At 42.8% G+C, this 18,475-nt stretch overlaps 1 protein-coding gene across 1 annotated transcript; it reads right to left on the minus strand.

Moving 5' to 3' along the window:
- Positions 1–244: 244 nt before the first annotated feature.
- Positions 245–14,997, minus strand: LOC111143339 (cytochrome c oxidase assembly factor 7). The gene is made up of 3 exons (XM_022497014.1): positions 14,892–14,997; positions 11,265–11,405; positions 245–1,511 (listed from the first exon to the last, which is right to left on the minus strand). Exons 1-3 carry the CDS (start codon positions 14,995–14,997, stop codon positions 1,063–1,065), a joined length of 696 nt encoding a protein of 231 aa, XP_022352722.1. The 3' UTR covers positions 245–1,062.
- Between the last annotated feature and the right edge of the window lie 3,478 nt (positions 14,998–18,475).

Below are 18,475 nucleotides of genomic sequence, written 5' to 3' on the forward strand. Positions count from 1 at the left end.
GCCAGCCACACAGCAAGACTTCCTTCTAGGATGGCGGCAACACTGGAAGCCCAGAAACAGTAGGTGGTGACAGAGCAGACCTGTTATTGCAGGAAAACGACAAGCTCGCCCCCTAGTGACAAGTTAGGAAGATAATTTTAAAAAAGCAAATGTTTAGTAAAGAAAAAGCACAACCGCCATGCAGAACATAATCTCTACCTTACCCAGACTCTGGAAAGAAACTAGTAACACAAACTACTAATCGATCAAAATAGTTTATTCACAAGGACAGTTAAAAAGGTAAAGTTCCATGGAATAAAACGTGTCACAAAATCCTTGCTTACAAATCCCGAGCTGAAGTTGCCTTGGGAATAGAACACAGGCATGGTGAGCAAAGTCAGAGGAGTGGACTGGGGATGCTAACTGTCAACTGCAAAATCTTCCAACAGAAGCTTGTATTTCATCATCTTTGGCAACCCTGACACATAACAACCTTTATTTTATGTTGCATGTCCCTCCTATTATCTATGAATTTACTGAAGATCCGACTCTAAAGGCAAAGAAGAAACCCACACCAATGATTACGTAAGTCAGAGGGTGGCATTCATGACTATTTGACTTGTTCTTAGCTCTTTAAGCCCTCTATTACGTAAATCAAGATACTTACTGATTTTCAAGCCCTCCAGAATAAAATAATAATAATAATAACAAGAACATCTGATTCCTTCAGGCACTGTGGCTGCTGATTTTCCCAACTTCCTGCTATTTGTCTCCCCTCCCCACCCCCCATGATCTCTATGGCTCTCTAGTTTGCTGTTTTTCACTGAGCTCTAAGACTTTGAGAACGAAAATCACCTATGTGCGTGCCTTCACAGAACACAACAGAAAAAAAGAACACTGACTGAAATAAACATTTTAGGCTACAACCCAGTAGGTGACACTCTGGGGAAATGGGTCTATGTAACCAGAGCTACAGACAGTAAGTCCCAAGTCTTCCTGCTCCAGCAGGTTGACCTTAAGAGCTATGTAAGACATAGGAGGTGCCAGCCTCAAGCTGTTTGTTGCTTAGGAATATGGACCACACTACCCAAATGTCAAAGGCTGGACATTTTTCTGCTGTTCTTTGTGCAGCTGCCGGGCCCGATTTTTTAGTAACTCAGCCTTTGCCTCGTCTTTATCTACACCATCCCCCAACCTGTACATGCGGCTGGCATTGGCACAGGCCCAGATGTGGCCCAAGTCACAGGCTTTCATTGAATATTTACATGCCAGGCCCATGTCCTTGGGAAAGCCAGGGGCACCCTGCAGGAACATGGCACTGAGATTGAAGCAGCTGGAGGCATAGCTGCCTTCACAGGCCCTTGTGTAGTAGTCTCTAGCCTTCTCCAGGTCAGGCTGGCCATCCTCGTTGACCTGTCCATCATGTGCCAGGAGACCAACGTTGTGACATGCCTCCACAGACTTCTTTCCGGGCCTCTCACATGCCATCAGAAAGCAGCTGGAGGCAGCTTTCAGGTCCTGGGTCAGTCCACCTGGGAGAAGGGAGAGGGAAGAAAAAAATAAACCCAAGTCAGGGCAGAACCTGATTGTCTCAGGACAAAGTTAAGAGAATAATTCCTAGGGGCACCTGGGTGGCTCAGTGGGTTAAAGCCTCTGCCTTCAGCTCAGGTCATGATCCCAGGGTAGAGCTCCACATAGGCTCTCTCCTCCGCAGGGAGCCGGCTTCCTCCTCTCTCTCTGCCTACTTTCGATCTCTGTCAAATAAATAAATAAATAAATCTTAAAAAAAAAAAAAAAAAAGAATAATTCCTGAATAAAGTTCATATATTTTGAACTAAGGCAGCACAAAAGGAAGGTGGCCTGGCATGATGCACAAACCTTCCAGCTTTTTTAGCCTTGGAATCTTTTGTTCAAGTGGTATCTTATGAGAGGAGCTGAAAAGTGGGGATTATAGTAATAGTTACCTCATGGGGTTACAGCAAGAACATGGGATCTTATCAGCACTTCGTTCAATGTTCATTAATTTCAATGTATAGTGAATACATAATATTTGCTGACTATCGTGCTAGGCTCTGGACAATAAACACTGTCCCTAGCCTTGTGGATCTTATAGTCTAATGAAACAGATATTTAAGAACCACACAACTAAATGTAGGATTTTAAGTGTAACAAACATATGGAAGAAAAGCACAGGATATTATAAGAATGTAGCAGGACTCTGACCTAGTCTTGGGCGTGAGGTCAAAAAAAGCCTCCCCAAAGAAGTGACATTTGAGCTGTAATATAATGGAAAAAAGGAAGGAAAAAAATACAGGGTGAGGGTTGGTCCATGCAGCAGGAATAGGATACAAAGAGAAAAGGAGCTCATATGGCTAGAACCCAGAAATCACTAGGAAAACAGGCTGTAGAGACAGGCAGGGTCAGATCACGCAGGATCCTGTACTTACTCTAGGAGCAATGGGAAACTGCCAACAAGTGGTTTTAAACAAAGGTGGTGACAGAGCTTCATTTTCTCTTTAGTTGTTGTTTTTCCATGGAAAATTTCAAATCCCCATGTACTACTGATGTGAAGTGTTGGGGCTCAGGAGCAAATGGTCAAGAATTCTTGGGACATCTTCAGAGCAAAAAGGTGGTTTTATTAAAGCACAGGGACAGCACCTATAGGCAGAAAGAGCTGTACTGGTGCTGTGAGGAGTGACTGATTATCCTTCTAAGTTGGGAGGGGGTTAGGGATAGTGTAAGTTTCTAAGAAATCTGGAAGCAAGGTTTCCACGACCTTGAGGGGCTAGCTGTTTTAGAAAAAGGTCATTTACTATCTAGGTAAAACCTTAGTCCTGAGACCCTTCAGATGTGTACCAGTGGGGCATATGCTTAGAGGATGATTGCCGACAAACATCTTGGGGTGGGGAGGTAGTAGAGATAAAGGAAGTTTCCAGAGGGATTTTTACATGATCCTGGAGGTCGGGTTAATGTCAAGCTAAGGCTGCCTTTTGCCCTTAGCAAATTATTAACATTGAGGCAGTTGAGTTCCTGGAGGAAGGTCACTCTGTCTCAAGTACTTGTAAATGGGCTATAAGTTACAAGGAAGTTTAATTTTTTTCCTTTTGCCTTTGTTCTCCATATCACTATTACCCATTCTCAAAAAAATGCAAACATCCTATCTTTAAACACTTTTTAAAGAAATCACTCCAAATCCACCTCCTAGAAATAACTATCATTATCATTAAGAGAACACCATTCCAATTATCTTTGTCGTATGTGTTCAGATTACCTGCTGCTGGCTGAATGGACAGCTAATAGAAGTACTTTGAAAAAGAGGATTGCATAAGTTATTTATAAATAAAAAATTTAACTTTGGTTTTACTTGAATTTATTAGAAGAAAACAAAACTGAGTGACACTGAAGTAACTACTTGACTTCAAATGAATTTTTCTCACCAGAGAAATTTCCTAAAGGGACCCCTGGAGTTATAAAGGGACTCTAAAATATTAGAAGGTTATAGTCATTGTTTTTGTGAAGTACTACCTCACAACTATAGAAGATGAGGACACTGGTGGTCTCATATTTCCTCTCATCTTTCCCCCTCCACCTAATACTTTTTGTCATTGCTATTACTTCAACTTAGGAAGGCAGCATAGCACAGTGGTTAACAGAAGCCTGGAGCCAGAAAACCTAGGCTCCAGTCCTCAATCCATTCCTTGTTGGCTGTGTGACCTTAGACAAGTTGTTTTCCTCAACTGTAAGATAAGGATAACACTATCTACATTTCATACTTAGAAGCTTAAATGTGTTTTTACAAAGAACCCAGCACATAATAAGTGCTCAGGAAACATTATGGCGTTTTTGTTTTGTTTTTTAAAGATTTTATTTATTTATTCGACAGAGAGAGACACAGCAAGAGAGGGAACACAAGCTGGGGGAGTGGGAGCAGGGAGCCCAGTGCAGGGCTTGATTCCAGGATCCTGGGTTCATGACCTGAGCTGAAAACAGACACTTAACTGACTGAGCCACCCAGGTGTCATGGTGTTTTTATGCCCTAAAAGTTTACATTATTTACATTCTATTTGGTAACCCTAATTAGCCCAATAGTCATTCTATATGGATTCTGCTTATCACTGGTCTTTTCATTAGAGCATCTCCATTCCTGAGTTACTCCTTTCTCTTTCTTTCTTTTTTTTTAAGATTTATTTGACAGAGAGAGAGTGAGCGAGAGAGAGAGAGAGAGAGAGAGAGAGAGAGCACACACACAAGCAAGGGGAAGCAGGAGAGCGAGAAACAGCAGGGAGCCCAATGCCAGGCTGGATCCCAGGAGACTTGAGCTAAAGGCAGATGCTTAAAATACTGAGCGACCCAGGTGCCCCCTGAATCACTTCTTTTGATTAACCTCTTTATTGGTTATCAAATAGTTTTCCAGAAAAGCTCAGAGATTCTATATCCCGAGTTCTTTCAATTTTGAGAGTATATATGTGTGCTATCTTTATATATAACAGAATATAGTTAGGTCTTGCTTTTTTTTTTTTTAAAGATTTTATTTATTTATTTGTCAGAGAGGAGAGAGAAAGAGAGAGAGTGAGCGAGCGCGAACACAAGCAGGCAGAGGCGGAAAGAGAAGCAAGCTTCCTGCCGAGCAAGGAGCCCGATGTGGGACTCAATCCCAGGACCCTGGGATCATGAACTGAGCCGAAGGCAGAGGCTTTAACCCAATGAGCCACCCAGGCGCCCCTAGGTCTTGCTTTTAAAGCCTGACAATCTACACCTTTTACTGGAGTGTTTACTTATACTTAATGCAATTATTGATATAGCTGGATTTAAGCCTACAATCTTATTTCTTTCCCATTTGTCCCAAATGCTTTTTGCTTTTTCTCCTTTCTTGCATTCTTTTGAATTGTGTGTGTGTGTTTTAAGATTTTTTCTTTTTTTTTTTTTTTAAGATTTTATTTATTTATTTGACAGATCACAAGTAGGCAGAGAGGCAGGCAAAGGGAGAGGGGGAAGCAGGCTCCCCACTGAGCAGAGATCCCGATGTGGGGCTCGATCCCAGGTCCCTGAGATCATGACCTGAGCTGAAGGCAGGGGCTTAAACCACTGAGCCACCCAGGCGCCCCTTAACAGGTTTTTTTTTCTTTTTTTTTTAAAGATTTTATTTATTTATTTGACAGAGATCACAAGTAGGCAGAGAGGCAGGCAGAGAGGAGGAAGCAGGCTCCCTGCTGAGCAGAGAGCCCGATGTGGGGCTCGATCCCAGGACCCTGGGATCATGACCTGGGCCGAAGGCAGAGGCTTAACCCACTGAGCCACCCAGGCGCCCCCCTTAACAGGTTTTTAAAAAATATTTATTTACTTACTTATTTGAGAGAGATCGAGTGAGCAGGCACACGTGTGTACATGTGCATACGGTGAGGAGCAGAAAGAGAGGGACAAACAAACTCCATACTGAGTGTGAAGCCTGACGCAGGGCTCAATCCCATAACCCCAAGATCACAACCTGAACCAAAACCAAGAGGTGGCGCAACTGATTAAGCCACCCAGGTGCCCCTCATTATACCTGTTTTAAAATAACTGTTAATTCCAATATCTCTGTCACATCTAGGTCTATGGACTGCTTTTCTTTCTGTTTAGCAATTTCTTACTTCATGAAAACACTGTAGATGATTAGATTAGACTGAACAAGATACCTTGTTCAGTCTGGATTTTATTGTATTCCTTTGAAGATCGTTGAATTTTGTTCTGGCAGACAGCTAACTCACTGGTGAATCAAGCCAAAACGTCTCTGGGACTTTTTTTTCTTCCTTCTTTTTTTTTTTTTTTTTTTTTTTAAGGGGAGAGAGAGATAGCAAGAGAGAGCACAAGCAGGAAGGAGAGGGAGAAGCAGGCTCCCTGCTCATCAGGAAACCCCATGTGGGGCTCGATCCCAGGACCCTAAGATCATGACCTGAGCCGAAGGCAGTCGCTTAACCAACTGGGCCACCCAGGCACTCCTGGGACTTGTTTTTAAGTTTTGTTAGAGCAGATCTAGGATAATCATACTACCAAGGCATGGTCATTTTGGAGTCTTAGTTGAATGTCTGTGATGTTCGATGACTCTCTACTCTGACTGGTTGAAATTCAAACCACTCCCATCACTGTGAAACATATGGAATCTCCTCTCAGTTCACAGCTCCCCAGAAGCTTTCCACTATAAGGTCTCTCAATCTCCCTCTATGCATGTGCAACTTAACATTAGGCTCCAAAGACAAGAGGACCCCTCTATGCATTTCTGGAGCGCCTCTTTGTGTAACTCCTTTCTCTTTAAGACTTTATTTATTCGAAAGAGAGAAAGACAAAGAGTGAACATGAGCTGGATTGGGGGAGGACAGATGGAGAAGGAGAGGCAGGCTCCCTGATATTCAGGGGCTCAATCCTAGGACCCTGGGATCATGACTTGAGCGAAGGCAGACACTTAACCAACTAGCCACCCAGGCACCCCCTAAATTTCTCAGTTTCACCTAGTTTCTTAGCAGCCTGAAAAATACCTGAAATGGTGTTAAGAAAAACCACAGTATCTTCCACAGTTAAGAGGTTTATCAATGGTAGTATGACACAATGAACTAGGTTCACAATCTACTCAACTGGTCCACCAGTTATATGGTTGGTCGCAGCCAGAACAGTTTCCTTTTGTCTTTTTTTTTTTTTAAAGATTTTATTTTATTTGAGAGAGAGCGAGCGAGAGAGAGAGGGGGAGAGGGAGAGAATGACAAGCGAATTCCAGGCTAAGTACAGAGCCCCACGTAGGGCTCGATCTCATGACCTGAGCCGAAATCAAGAGTCAAATGCTCAATCAACTGAGCCACCCAGGCGCCCCTTCCTTTTGTGTCTTAAAGTCTTCCTTAGAATGCCAATGAGAAATGGGACTAATCCTTGATTCACAACTTCCTGTGCCTGGTCCTGGCAGCCAGATGTCATGTTTTACATTTTTCTACATTGCTTCCTTCTGAGTTTTAGTTTTGGGGCTCATTACAGGCTGGGAAAGATGGCAAGTGCTCCCACATCTATTACAACTGGAGTCTGTTCATCTGTCCCAGTGACAATACTTCCTATGGTTCTTAGCACAGCAGTCACAATTAGCAATTCAGGAGCTCTTTGAAGTTTAAGTTGGGGCACAACTCCTCTTTTCATAACCTTTCAGTCTGTTCATTTGGACCATCAATATGGTAAGAAATGAACCAGCAGGTATATGCTAAGACTTCTGGATCACTGCAGTGCAGGAGATGAACTAAAGTGGGAAGAATTTGCTCAATAGTACCTACAGGAGTGTAGGATCTTGTTGCAACAAAAATTTGAAAGTGTCCAGATAAAATAATATTTAAGTAACCACACGATAGAAATGACATATCAGGAACTGCAAGAAGGACCAACAGAGGGTCAAATGCGCACCATATTTCATAATCAAGTCTCAGAAAACTGAACTATTTCGTGTACTGTTTCCTAGAGCTCATACAGCTTATTCACTGATGTGAGCATGGGAAGATGTCAACGGAGAAATGAATGCTGGGATAGCACCCCTCTCTACCACAGCCTTCGTCTGTTCTGATATTCCAGAAGCAGTGTTAGTGAGGGTGCAAGCAGATTCAACTGAATGGGACTACGAGCATTTCTGCCCAAAAAGGACACAAATTTTGGAATCAAACCAGCCCAGATTATACTGTCTCTGTGGGCTGCTCTTCCACAGAAAGCAGTTTCTTAGCAGCTTGAGTGGCCTGGAGGTGGCTTTCCAAATTGTTGCTATTTATGCCTTTGACCACGTTATCAAATTACACTGCCCTGGTTGTTATGGTTCTCCTGCAGTGCAGAAGTAGCATTATCAAGAAATGAGCTTACATTTCTCCTTTTCAGCATCTAGTCTTCCTTCTTAGCTTTCCTTTATACCATCTTTCCCCTTGTTCTTGAATCTGTTAAGGTGGGCAGCAGGTGAATTGCACTGTCTTTGGCAGACCTGGTTTGACACAAAGGGAGAAAGGCCAGCTCAGGCTTCCACAGAAAGTATAGGCTGGGTCAGCTGCCCTCAAACACATCTACCATAGCTCAGCCCCAAGAAGTGTCCACGGTTTATGTTTTCTTTTTTTTTTAATTTAAATATTTTATTTATTTATTTGACAGAGACAGAGATCACAAGTAGGCAGAGAAGTAGGCAGAGAGAGAGGGGGAAGCAGGCTCCCTGCCGAGCAGAGAGCCCGATGCGGGGCTTGATTCCAGGACCCTGGGATCACGACCTGAGCCGAAGACAGAGGCTTAACCTACTGAGCCACCCAGGCGCCCCCATGGTTTATATTCTTAAAAGTTCATTTTAGTTGCCTTATGGAAAGAGGTTTAGGGGCTTGCATTAATCTCCTAACTGTAATCCCAGCAGGAGAGGACAGTGGCTTGGATAAGAATGAAAGGAGGGGGAGAAAGCCAGGACAGATTTAAGACATATTTTGGAGATAAACTGGCCATGAGCTACTATGCAGAGAGAGACACCACTTGCCAAGGGTATCTCTTGGAAGATAACAGGGACATAATAAATTGGGGGGAGAAGAAAACAATTAAGAATTCCATATTTGGTTTGATAAGTTTGAGATGCCTAAGAGAACTCCAAGTAGGAATGTCTAACAAACAATTAGCTACATGTAGTCTGAAGCATACAAGAATGGTCTAGATTGAAAACTATCTGCATTATCATCAACTTATCTGAGCCTTCATCTCTTCCTGTAAAGTAATTTTACTTTTTAGAAGAGCAAATTGAGAACTTTTTTTTCTTTGAGAGAGAAAGAGAGCGCGCATGTGCACAGCGGGGAGCAACGCAGAGGGAGAGAGAGAGAGAATCCCAAGCAGTTAGTCGTTCGTCTGTCCCAGTGACAAAAGTTCCTATGGCTCTTAGCCACAGGGGCTTGATACCACACAGGGCTTGATCCCACAACCCTGAGACCATGACCTGAGCTGAAACCAAGAGTCAGATACACAACCAACTGAGCCACCAGATGCCCCCAAACCAAGGACTCTTAAACAGAAGGGAAACAAAAATCATGTATTGTTACCACTACCTAGAGACCATCACTACTTCATTTTTGGTGAATTTCCTCTTAGCACTATGCAGTTTGGTCTTGCTTTTTTGTTTTAAGTAATCTCTACACTCAACATGGGGCTCAAACTCATGACCCCAAGATCGAGCATCCCATGCTCTACTAACTAAGCCAGGCAGGTGCCCCAATTTGGTCTCGTTTTCACATGCTGTAGTCATGAGCCTTCTTCACTCCCCATTAGAAACACTCCTTAGTATCTGTTTTAGTGGCTGCATAATATTTCCTCAGAGAGATGTGTGTCAGAGTTAACTTCTACTTCTATGCATAGGACATTTAGATTGCTTCACAAAAATAGTTCAAAGTTGAGTTCATATCTGAAAACACCTGGCCAAAGCATTCCTGGGATTATATATACTCTAAGTACATAATCCAAAGTAAATTCTGCACCAACCAATACAGTCAGACCTGTTCACACCAATAGGATGTTTTATAATTTTTTTTAAAGATTTTATTTATTTATTTATTTTGAGAGAGAGAAGAAGAGAGCACAACCACGGGGGAGGGGCAGAGAGGAGAAGTTGAAGCAAACTCCTCAACAAGCACAGAGCCCAACCCCGAGATCATGACTTTAGCCAAAGTGAGATGCTTAACCAACTAAGCCACTCAGGTGCCCCGAAAATATTTTATAATTTAAGAAAACAGTCACATCTGTTCTCATTTGATGTTCAGAAAAATCCTATGAAGAAAGTATGAGTGGACCATACTACTCTAATTTTGTCAACAAAGAATTTGTGGCTCAGGGAAGGAAAATGTCTTGCTTGATGTTGCACTATCTAAAAGTGGGTTCTTTGGCCTCCTGCTCTTTCCCTTGCCCCAACCGATCCTTGGTAAAAGAATTTGTCTAATAAGAAAAAACAATTTCAGAGCCACTGTTGTTTTCCCTATTTCAATAAGGAATTCAAGTTCTTGTGAAAACTATAATAAAATATGATATAAACAATACTTCAAAAAAGGTGGGAGGGAGGCCTGGCTGGTTCAGGCAGCAGAGCATGTGACTTGATCTCAGGTTCATGAGTTTGAGCCCCAAACTGAGAGTGGAGATTACTTTAAAAAAAAAAAAAAAAAAGTATAAAAACAAAAAGAACCCAAAACTTTACCAAGGCACAAATCCAGAGACTAAATAGCTAGGAACATTTTTGGTTTTGCATGCTGTATCATATAGGTGAGTTCACACCATATACAAATTTGTATTTGGCTTTCTTCACTGGAGAGAGAGAGAGAGAGAGATACATATATACATATGTGCATATATATGTACATATATATGTGTGTGTGTGTATATATATAAAAATTCCATAAGCTTTTTACCACATCAACAAAATCCTCTAGGAACATTATTTTTTCATGGGCTAAATAGCATTCCATACAATGGAGATAACATTCAACTAAGCTGCCACTGTTGGCACTAGGTTTTTTTAAATCATTAATATAATGCAGTAATGTATTTATTGTAAATTGTAAGTTAATAAAAATAAAATTTTGTAGATAAATAATACTGGGATATTTTTTCACATTAATTTGTTTTTAAAGATTTTTATTTATTTTTTAAAAGATTTTATTTATTTGAGAGAGCAAGCGCACATGAGGGTTGTGGGGACAGAGGGAGGGGAGGAGCAGACACCCTGCTGAGCAGGGAACCTAACAGAGGGTGATCCCAGGACCCTGGGATCATGACCTGAGCCAAAGGCATACGCCCAACCACTGAGCCACCCAGGCACCCCAGAATAATTTCTTATTTAGCGATAGATAAACACTATTCACTATTCCAGTGATAACTACAATTAGGGCATGAGGTGAAAAGATAAGATGGTAGAGAATTAATTACTGGTCTCTTGCTCTGTGCCAGGTACATGCTGACACCTTTACCTGTATCATCTTATTTAATCCTCACATCAACCCTATGAAGCAAGTACTATTTTTCTCCATTTTACAGGTGATATAACTGAGGTAGAGTTAAAGTGACTGGCTCAAGGTCCCACTACTTGCTAAAAGCATTCCTCAGTATCTGCCTAACTTGAAAGGCTATGTTCTTCCACATCCCTCTGCTGAACTCTCTCCAAATCTTCCTACAATGTGCTTCCCCAAGGCCTGTGAGGACCCTTCTGTGAAGAGGACCCCGCATGAGGCTCAGGATGTGAGATCAGCATTACTATCAATAACAGTCACCAAAGAAAGCAGGTGCCTCACCTTTCCCAGTCACATAATAGGCCCCCAGTTTGTAGCAGCTATCGCTGTGTTTGTTCTCTTCACAGTTGAACTTCAACACCTTGGCAGCCTCCTCAAAATTCTTCTGGATCCCTTCCAAATAGTCCACCAGCCGATAGCATCCTGTGAGGAAAACACAAGAGCTGTTCTTCATGTTTGGGGCTGCTGCACAGCAGTGGGGAAGGCTGAGGTGTGGCATCCAAAACGTCTTTTTTTTTTTTTTTTAATTTTTTATAAACATATATTTTTATCCCCAGGGGTACAGGTCTGTGAATCACCAGGTTTACACACTTCACAGCACTCACCATAGCACATACCCTCCCCAATGTCCATAACCCCACCCCCCTCTCCCAAGCCCCCTCCCCCCAGCAACCCTCAGTTTGTTTTGTGAGATTAAGAGTCACTGATGGTTTGTCTCAAAACGTCTTTTATTTAGGACCAGCTTCTGTCCTCCTGAGGTGTGGCAAGGTGACCTCACCACGAAGACTGAAGGTGGTGTTCAGCCATGTCTACAAATGGCATCATCTGCTCTTAGCTGGGGACTGAGCAATGTATCGGCTGGAGAAACCATGGCCGGTGCCCTGGCTCCACCGCTCACCAGCCATGCTGCTCCCTGTCACCCAGGACCAAAGACTCACTGACTTCCATAACTGAAACTCTGCCACCTTTGGAACTTCCCAGGAAGTTCAGCAATAAAACACTGGAAACCAAAAGGGTCCATGGGTCGTCTCTGTAGTAGCAAGAAAGGGGTGCTTCCAGGACAATACACCTCAGCTAGGCTGGGAATGAAAAGCCCAAAGACAGAGTAGAAAAAGTAGCTACTGAAGGAGTTGGAAATGGACGCTCTCTTTGGCAGTCTCTGGTCCCAGTGAGCCTCTTCTTGACATCTCTCCCCTCTGTCTTTGGCCCTCCTTCTTCATCCCAAATGACACTCATCTCATTCATTTTCTTTTCTTTTTTTTTTTTTTTAAAGATTTTTATTTATTTATTTGACAGCGAGAGAGATACAATGAGAACAGGATCATGAGCAGGGGGAGTGGGAGAGGGAAAACAGACTTGCCGCCGAGCAGGGAGCCAGATGCGGGGCTTGATCCCAGGATGCTGGGATCATGACCTGAGCCGAAGGCAGACGCTTAACGACTGAGCCATCCAGGCGCCTCTCGGTCATTTTCATTCAACAAATATTTGTGCATCTACGTCCAACCATGTACCAAACACTGTTCTAGATGCTGGGAATATAGTCACTTGCCCTCCTAAAAATTACATTCTAGAGGAAAGGAGAAAAATAAGTAAATAGGTGAGCAAGATGCATTTATTTTTTTTTTAATGCATTTAAACAGTAGTAAATGTTTTATGATTGAAACAAAATAGGATAAGACAGTTTGTTGTGCACGCTGGGGTAACAGTTACCATACACCGGGCAGTCAGAGAGGGCCTAGTAAGGACTGTGATATCCAAGCTGAAATGTGAATAACAAGAATGAACTAGCTATTCGGAGACAATGAAATGGAAGAGAGCAGAAAGTCCCAGGTATAAGAAACAATAGACTAAAAGACCCCAAAGAGGGAATAAGTTAGTACAAATAAGGTATAATGTAGCTGGATCAAGGAGAAAAGGGGTAGGAAATGAGAAGAAAATGGCAGGGACCAGATCACAGGGCATTGTGGAACACAGGAAGGACTTAGGATTTTATTCCAGGTCCGTGGCAAACCACTGAAGGGTTAAGAAGGGCAGTGATATGATTCAATTTACATTTTAATTTTATTTATTTTTTAAGACTTTATTTATTTATTTATTTGATAGAAAGCGAGCGCAAGAGAACACAAGCAGGGGGAGTGGCAGAGGGAGAGGAAGAGGGAGAGGGAGAAGCAGCAGGGAGGCAGACAGAAGGCTCATCCAATCCAGGGACCCTGGGATCATGATCTCAGCAGAAGGCAAACACTTAACCAACTAAACCATTCAAGCAACCCCAATCTGCATTTTTAAAAGGTAACTCCAGTGTATATGTTTGTATATGCCCGGATGAACATGGAAGAACAAAATGCATGAGGGGGTACACTCCAGCATTGATAACAAACGTGTTATTTTGTTATTTAAAAATCTAAGAAGATTGAGTTATGGACATTGGGGAGGTTATGTGCTATGGTGAGTGCTGTGAAGTGTGTAAGCCTGACGATTTACAGATCTGTACCCCTGGGGCAAATAATACATTATATGTTAATTTAAAAAATAACTTAAAAAAATCTAAGAAGATAGCATTTAATAGAACAAAATGAAAATTTAACTACCAGTTTAGGGGCTGAAAACAGATTTTAAGGGAGTGAGCATGCAAACAGAGTCAGGTTAGGCAGCTATTTCAGTAATCCTGGTGAGAGATCATGATGACTTCAAATGACAGTAGCTATAGTAACGATAGCCTCCTCTCAGGCTCTCCTGAAGTGCAGCAGCCAGTCCTTTCACGCCCACCCTCCCCCACTCCACCGCTCAGTATACTCTCCAGCGTCCATAACCATGAGCTCTCTTGTCAAAAACATGTATGGCTTTCCACTGCCTACAGAATAAAGTCTAAATGCTTTACCCTGGCATTCAAGGCTTGACACTCCCAGACTCCCTCTTCCATCTAACTACAGCCTCACTTCAAATCTTCCAAAAGACAGCATTCTCTTCTCCCACATTGTCCTCCATTTAATGAACACTTGCCTGCTCCTCCTGACCTCCCCCTAGAAGTCTTCCCCAACTATCCTGCTCCTCAGTGACTCCAACTCTTCTTAAGATGCAGGCAAGCCCTCGAAGAACCACCCTGGGTTCTTGTTAAGCCATTAAACAGCAGAGCAACTCTGGTTAGTTGGTTAGCTGCAAGAAATAGTTATATCATATTCTGGAAATCTGACTGCAAGCTATAAGAAGGTTGGGTGAGTGTCTTTTATTTATTTATTTATTTTCTTTATAAAGAAGGAAGAAGAAAACCACCCAAAGGTACTGGCTGCTTTGGACACCATCATCCACTGACACACTCAAGTCAACTCAACGTCTCAGAACACGAGGGACACATTCATGTCTCAGGGCCTTTTCACTAGCTGTTACCTCTACCTACCATAGATCTCCCTGAGCTCCCTCAAGGCTTTGTTCAAATGCCACTTTCCCAATGACTCCGTCTGACCACTTAATTTAAAACTGCCCTCAACTCCCCATACCTGTTAATCCTTTTTGCCATTACACTTTCAACACACGATTTCATTTATTTCTTTACGTTTATTATCCAACTCCCCCCCACTAGAATGTAAGCTCCAGAAGAACAGGGAATTTTATGTCTTCACTTATGTATTCCCACCCCTCCACCCCCAACACCCAAGCACACCTCCTCGTATCTCCCCCGCTTCCAGGCTCGGTCCCGCCGAGGATTCCCCCGCTGCGAGGCCCGCAAATCCTCGAGGAACCCAACCCTTTCCTCCCTAACATGCACAAGGTCTTCAGTGTCCCACCGCGTCCCCACGAGTCCCGGCCGAATACCCCTTCCAGACCTCCCTTAGCGGTCGCTCGTGACCCGTGCGGCCCGCACCCCTCCCCAATGCGTCCCACGTGTTCCCAGGCTGCGCTGGCAGCGCTCACCGTCCGGGTCCTTCTCGCGGTAGCACTGGTAGTTGCACTCCACCTCCATGTTCTCCAGAAAGGACTTCACCTGTTCCTCGTCCTGGAAATCCACCACACCCGCCATTGCCCCTGCTCGCCCAGCCGAGGTTAGCCCGCGGCTCAGCACGCCCGCCCTGCGGTCACGTGAACAGCGGAGGGGCGGGGCCTGGGAGGGGCGTGCCGCGGAGGGCTGCGTGCTCACCGGGTATTCCGGAAGGGGGAGCACCGCGAACCTAAATCCTGAAGCTGTCGAAGCTGGTAAAAACCTTGCTATGCTCATTCCTTTCCTAAAGCCGGTGACAGTCTTTCTGCAGCACTTTTGTGCTCCAGCTTTGTGCCCTTCATGATTTTCTGCCTGCAGTTATTTATTTCTTCATTCATTCGTTTGTTCGGTGGTCTCCAAGTGCGTATTGTGTGCCTCACCAAGGGCTTAGTTCCAGTAATACAACTGACAAATATGGTCCCTGCCTTTAAAGAGTTTGCAGTTTAGTAGGAAGACATTTGTTTTTTCATTCAGCAAGCATTCTGAGCATCTACTATGTCAAGTATAGCTGCACAGACCAATATTCGTAAGTCTGTTCTAGTGAAATGAGAAGTCTGGTTCATCTGTATGTTCCTCCCAGACATACTCCCCCAACTCCTCGCCCCCCCACATGAATGACCTAAGAAATTAACTGCTGTGGGAGATGATGACTGGAACACAGGAGCTACAGAGGTTTTAGTAATAATTCTGTTATAATAGCGAATGCATAAACAGTGTTGAACTTTGTTCCAGATTCTATTCTAAGATTTTTATACAAAGTCTCATTTAATTCTCACTATGACCCTCATTGTGATGCTGTGGGGTATGTATTATTATCCCCATTCTGCAGATGAGGAAACTGGGCTACAGAGAAGTAACTTGTCCAAGGTCACACAGGAAGTGAGAGAGTAGTGTGATAAATACTTTTATAAATAAAAGAATGCATGTGATATGAGAGGAATGTGTGAAGGAGATGGAGGGAAGAAACTTTGCCTGGTTTTTGCTTTGTGCTCTTTCACAGAATCATCAGTTACATAAAGCCTAGACTGAAAGCTCTCCAAAGACAGTCAGATCCTGTTCATCTTTGAGTCCTAGCCAGCCCTATTCTAGAGTCCTCAGTGGGACTCAGCCCATGGTTTCCCATCACCTATAGCAATGCTTCCCCAATGATTCTGCCACTAACCTATCCTTAAAGGCATCGGAAAGTGGACCACTTCCAACCCTTCCTTATTGGGGAGCAGCTTACTGCAACTGGAAAGTCCTTGAAGTCCCAATTTTACTTTTAAAATTCATGTGATTTCACATTCAATTCCATAGTAATATATCTTTCACAGGAAAACACAATATTGTTTTCTCCCCAAGCCTTTTGGTAAAATTGACATTTCAAGTTTTATGCCACATTTTCATATGGTTTCTCATACCCCTGATCACCTCGGGAGACCCCTTCATACACGTACCCCTGGAAAGAAAGCCCAGACCTTTTATTTTGAGCCCACCTGCCTTAACCTGGCCTCCAAGGCCCTGTACAATCTGATTCTAGTCTCATATCATGCCTCTCCTCCCCCATACACCACCCAACTTCATGATCTCTGAATAGGTGGCACATTTGTGTCCCTGTTTACTGCTACTCTTAAGGCCCGAACCCCCCCCCCCTTCTCTCCCCAAATAGAGATTCTCTCCTCTGTAGAGTCTTCCCAGGTGCAACAACCACATACCCTCCAAGGTAGATTTAAATGTTCCCACTTCAGGGGTCTTTGGGTGGCTCAGTCAGTTAAGCAACCAACTCCACTTAGGCTCAAGTCATGACCTCAGGGTGGTGAGATCGAGCAGTGTGTCATATTCTACACTCAGCAGGGAGTCTGCTTGAGATTCTCTCTCACTCTGCCCCTCCCCCCTCCTCACAAATAAATAAATAAATCTTTAAATGCTCCCACTTCAGTGTTCCACACTACTTGGTTTATTCTGGTATAATGTAGTAGGAAAGGACTGGCTTTGGAAGACAGACAGATCTTAGTCAGAATCCATGCCCCATGTTTACTAAATTGTGAACTTGAACCAATCACATTTATGAGCTCGATTCCTCTTCTGCCAATGAAAATCCCTTGTGGCTGTCAGTAGGACTAAAAGTTCATGTATGCAGTGTGCTTAGCGGAGTCTGGCATGGAGTCATTCCTGTTCCAGAAATGTTTCTTGTCATGCCCATAATGACATGAAAGTCTGTGTCCCCCATGACACTGTGATCTCTGTGTCCCTTTTTCCAGTCACAGGGTCAAGAATAGAACAAAGCAAAAAAAAAAAAAAAAAAAAAAAAAGAGCAAAGCTTGGTGAGGGTGATGTAGATAGCTAAGGACAGTCCGCAAATCGTATTTTTCCCATAATCATATTTGCGGAGTTGAACTACATTAAAATGAACCCACCTGAGCAGTAGGGGGTGACAGAGAGTTAGGGGAAAGATGGAAGACAGGCTGGGCCAAGTATGAAGTCACATACTTAAAAGGAAATTTAATGTCATCAAAAAGGCAGCCAGCTTCCTTTTTTAGTCCTGTCCTAATCTCTGTAGATTTATTCCCCCTTATCCCTATAAATTTTCACATATACTTTTAAAACTTATTTAATTATTCAAGTAATACATGAATATATGCTTATTGTTAATTAATCTCATGTTTTTCACCTAATATTCCTTTTCATTGAGCATAATACAGCTTGTAGACACTGTTTAGACTGTTGCAGAGAGATCAAAGGTCAGAGAAGTTAAATGATTTACTCTTAAACACATAGTGAGAGGACCAGGAGGAGAAACCAGCCCTCCTAGAATCTTAGAGTTCACAATAACCATCCCGGATCCTAGAGGAAAGAATTGAAGAGCATTATGGCACTCAACTCCTCACTCCAGACTTAGATTCAACTATTATTAATTGATCACTAATTGTGCATTTAGTACTTTAGGTTCATTATCTCATTTATTCTTCATTCATTCAACAAGCATGCCCTGTATGCTTAAAAAATGGCTAGGGCTTAAGGGATACTGAATTGAGAAAAGAAAATTTCAACAAGAACATGTAACTCTTGGAAGAGGAAAAGCCCTGGTCCATAAACATATGATGAGATGCTCCTCCTAATGATCAAAGGAAAGCAAACTAGAAACACTGTGATATCATTTTTCATCTCTTACGTCAACGAAGATTGGCCTCCTGTGTTTGAAAGAATGCTGAGCAATTGACTTTCCAATATATTATTGGTGGAAATGTAACTTGATGCCTCCTCTTTGGAGAGCAATTTGTTAATATCTATTAACATTTAAATGTGCTTTTATGTATTTTGGGGGGGTGGAAGAAAAATGTGCAAACCTATCCCACAATGGACTTGTATCCTGAACATATAGAGAATTCCTACAACTCAACAATAAGAAGACAATGTTTTTAAAAATGGGCAAAATATTTGAGTAGACTTTTTACCAAGGACATATGGATGGGCAACAAGCACACAAAAAGACCCCCAGCATGCAGAAATGCAAATAAAAATCCACACTGAGATAGCACTA

Source organism: Enhydra lutris, unplaced genomic scaffold (assembly GCF_002288905.1).
Source record: "Enhydra lutris kenyoni isolate GAN:26980312 unplaced genomic scaffold, ASM228890v2 scaffoldscaffold9, whole genome shotgun sequence".
Classification (NCBI taxonomy): domain Eukaryota; kingdom Metazoa; phylum Chordata; class Mammalia; order Carnivora; family Mustelidae; genus Enhydra; species Enhydra lutris.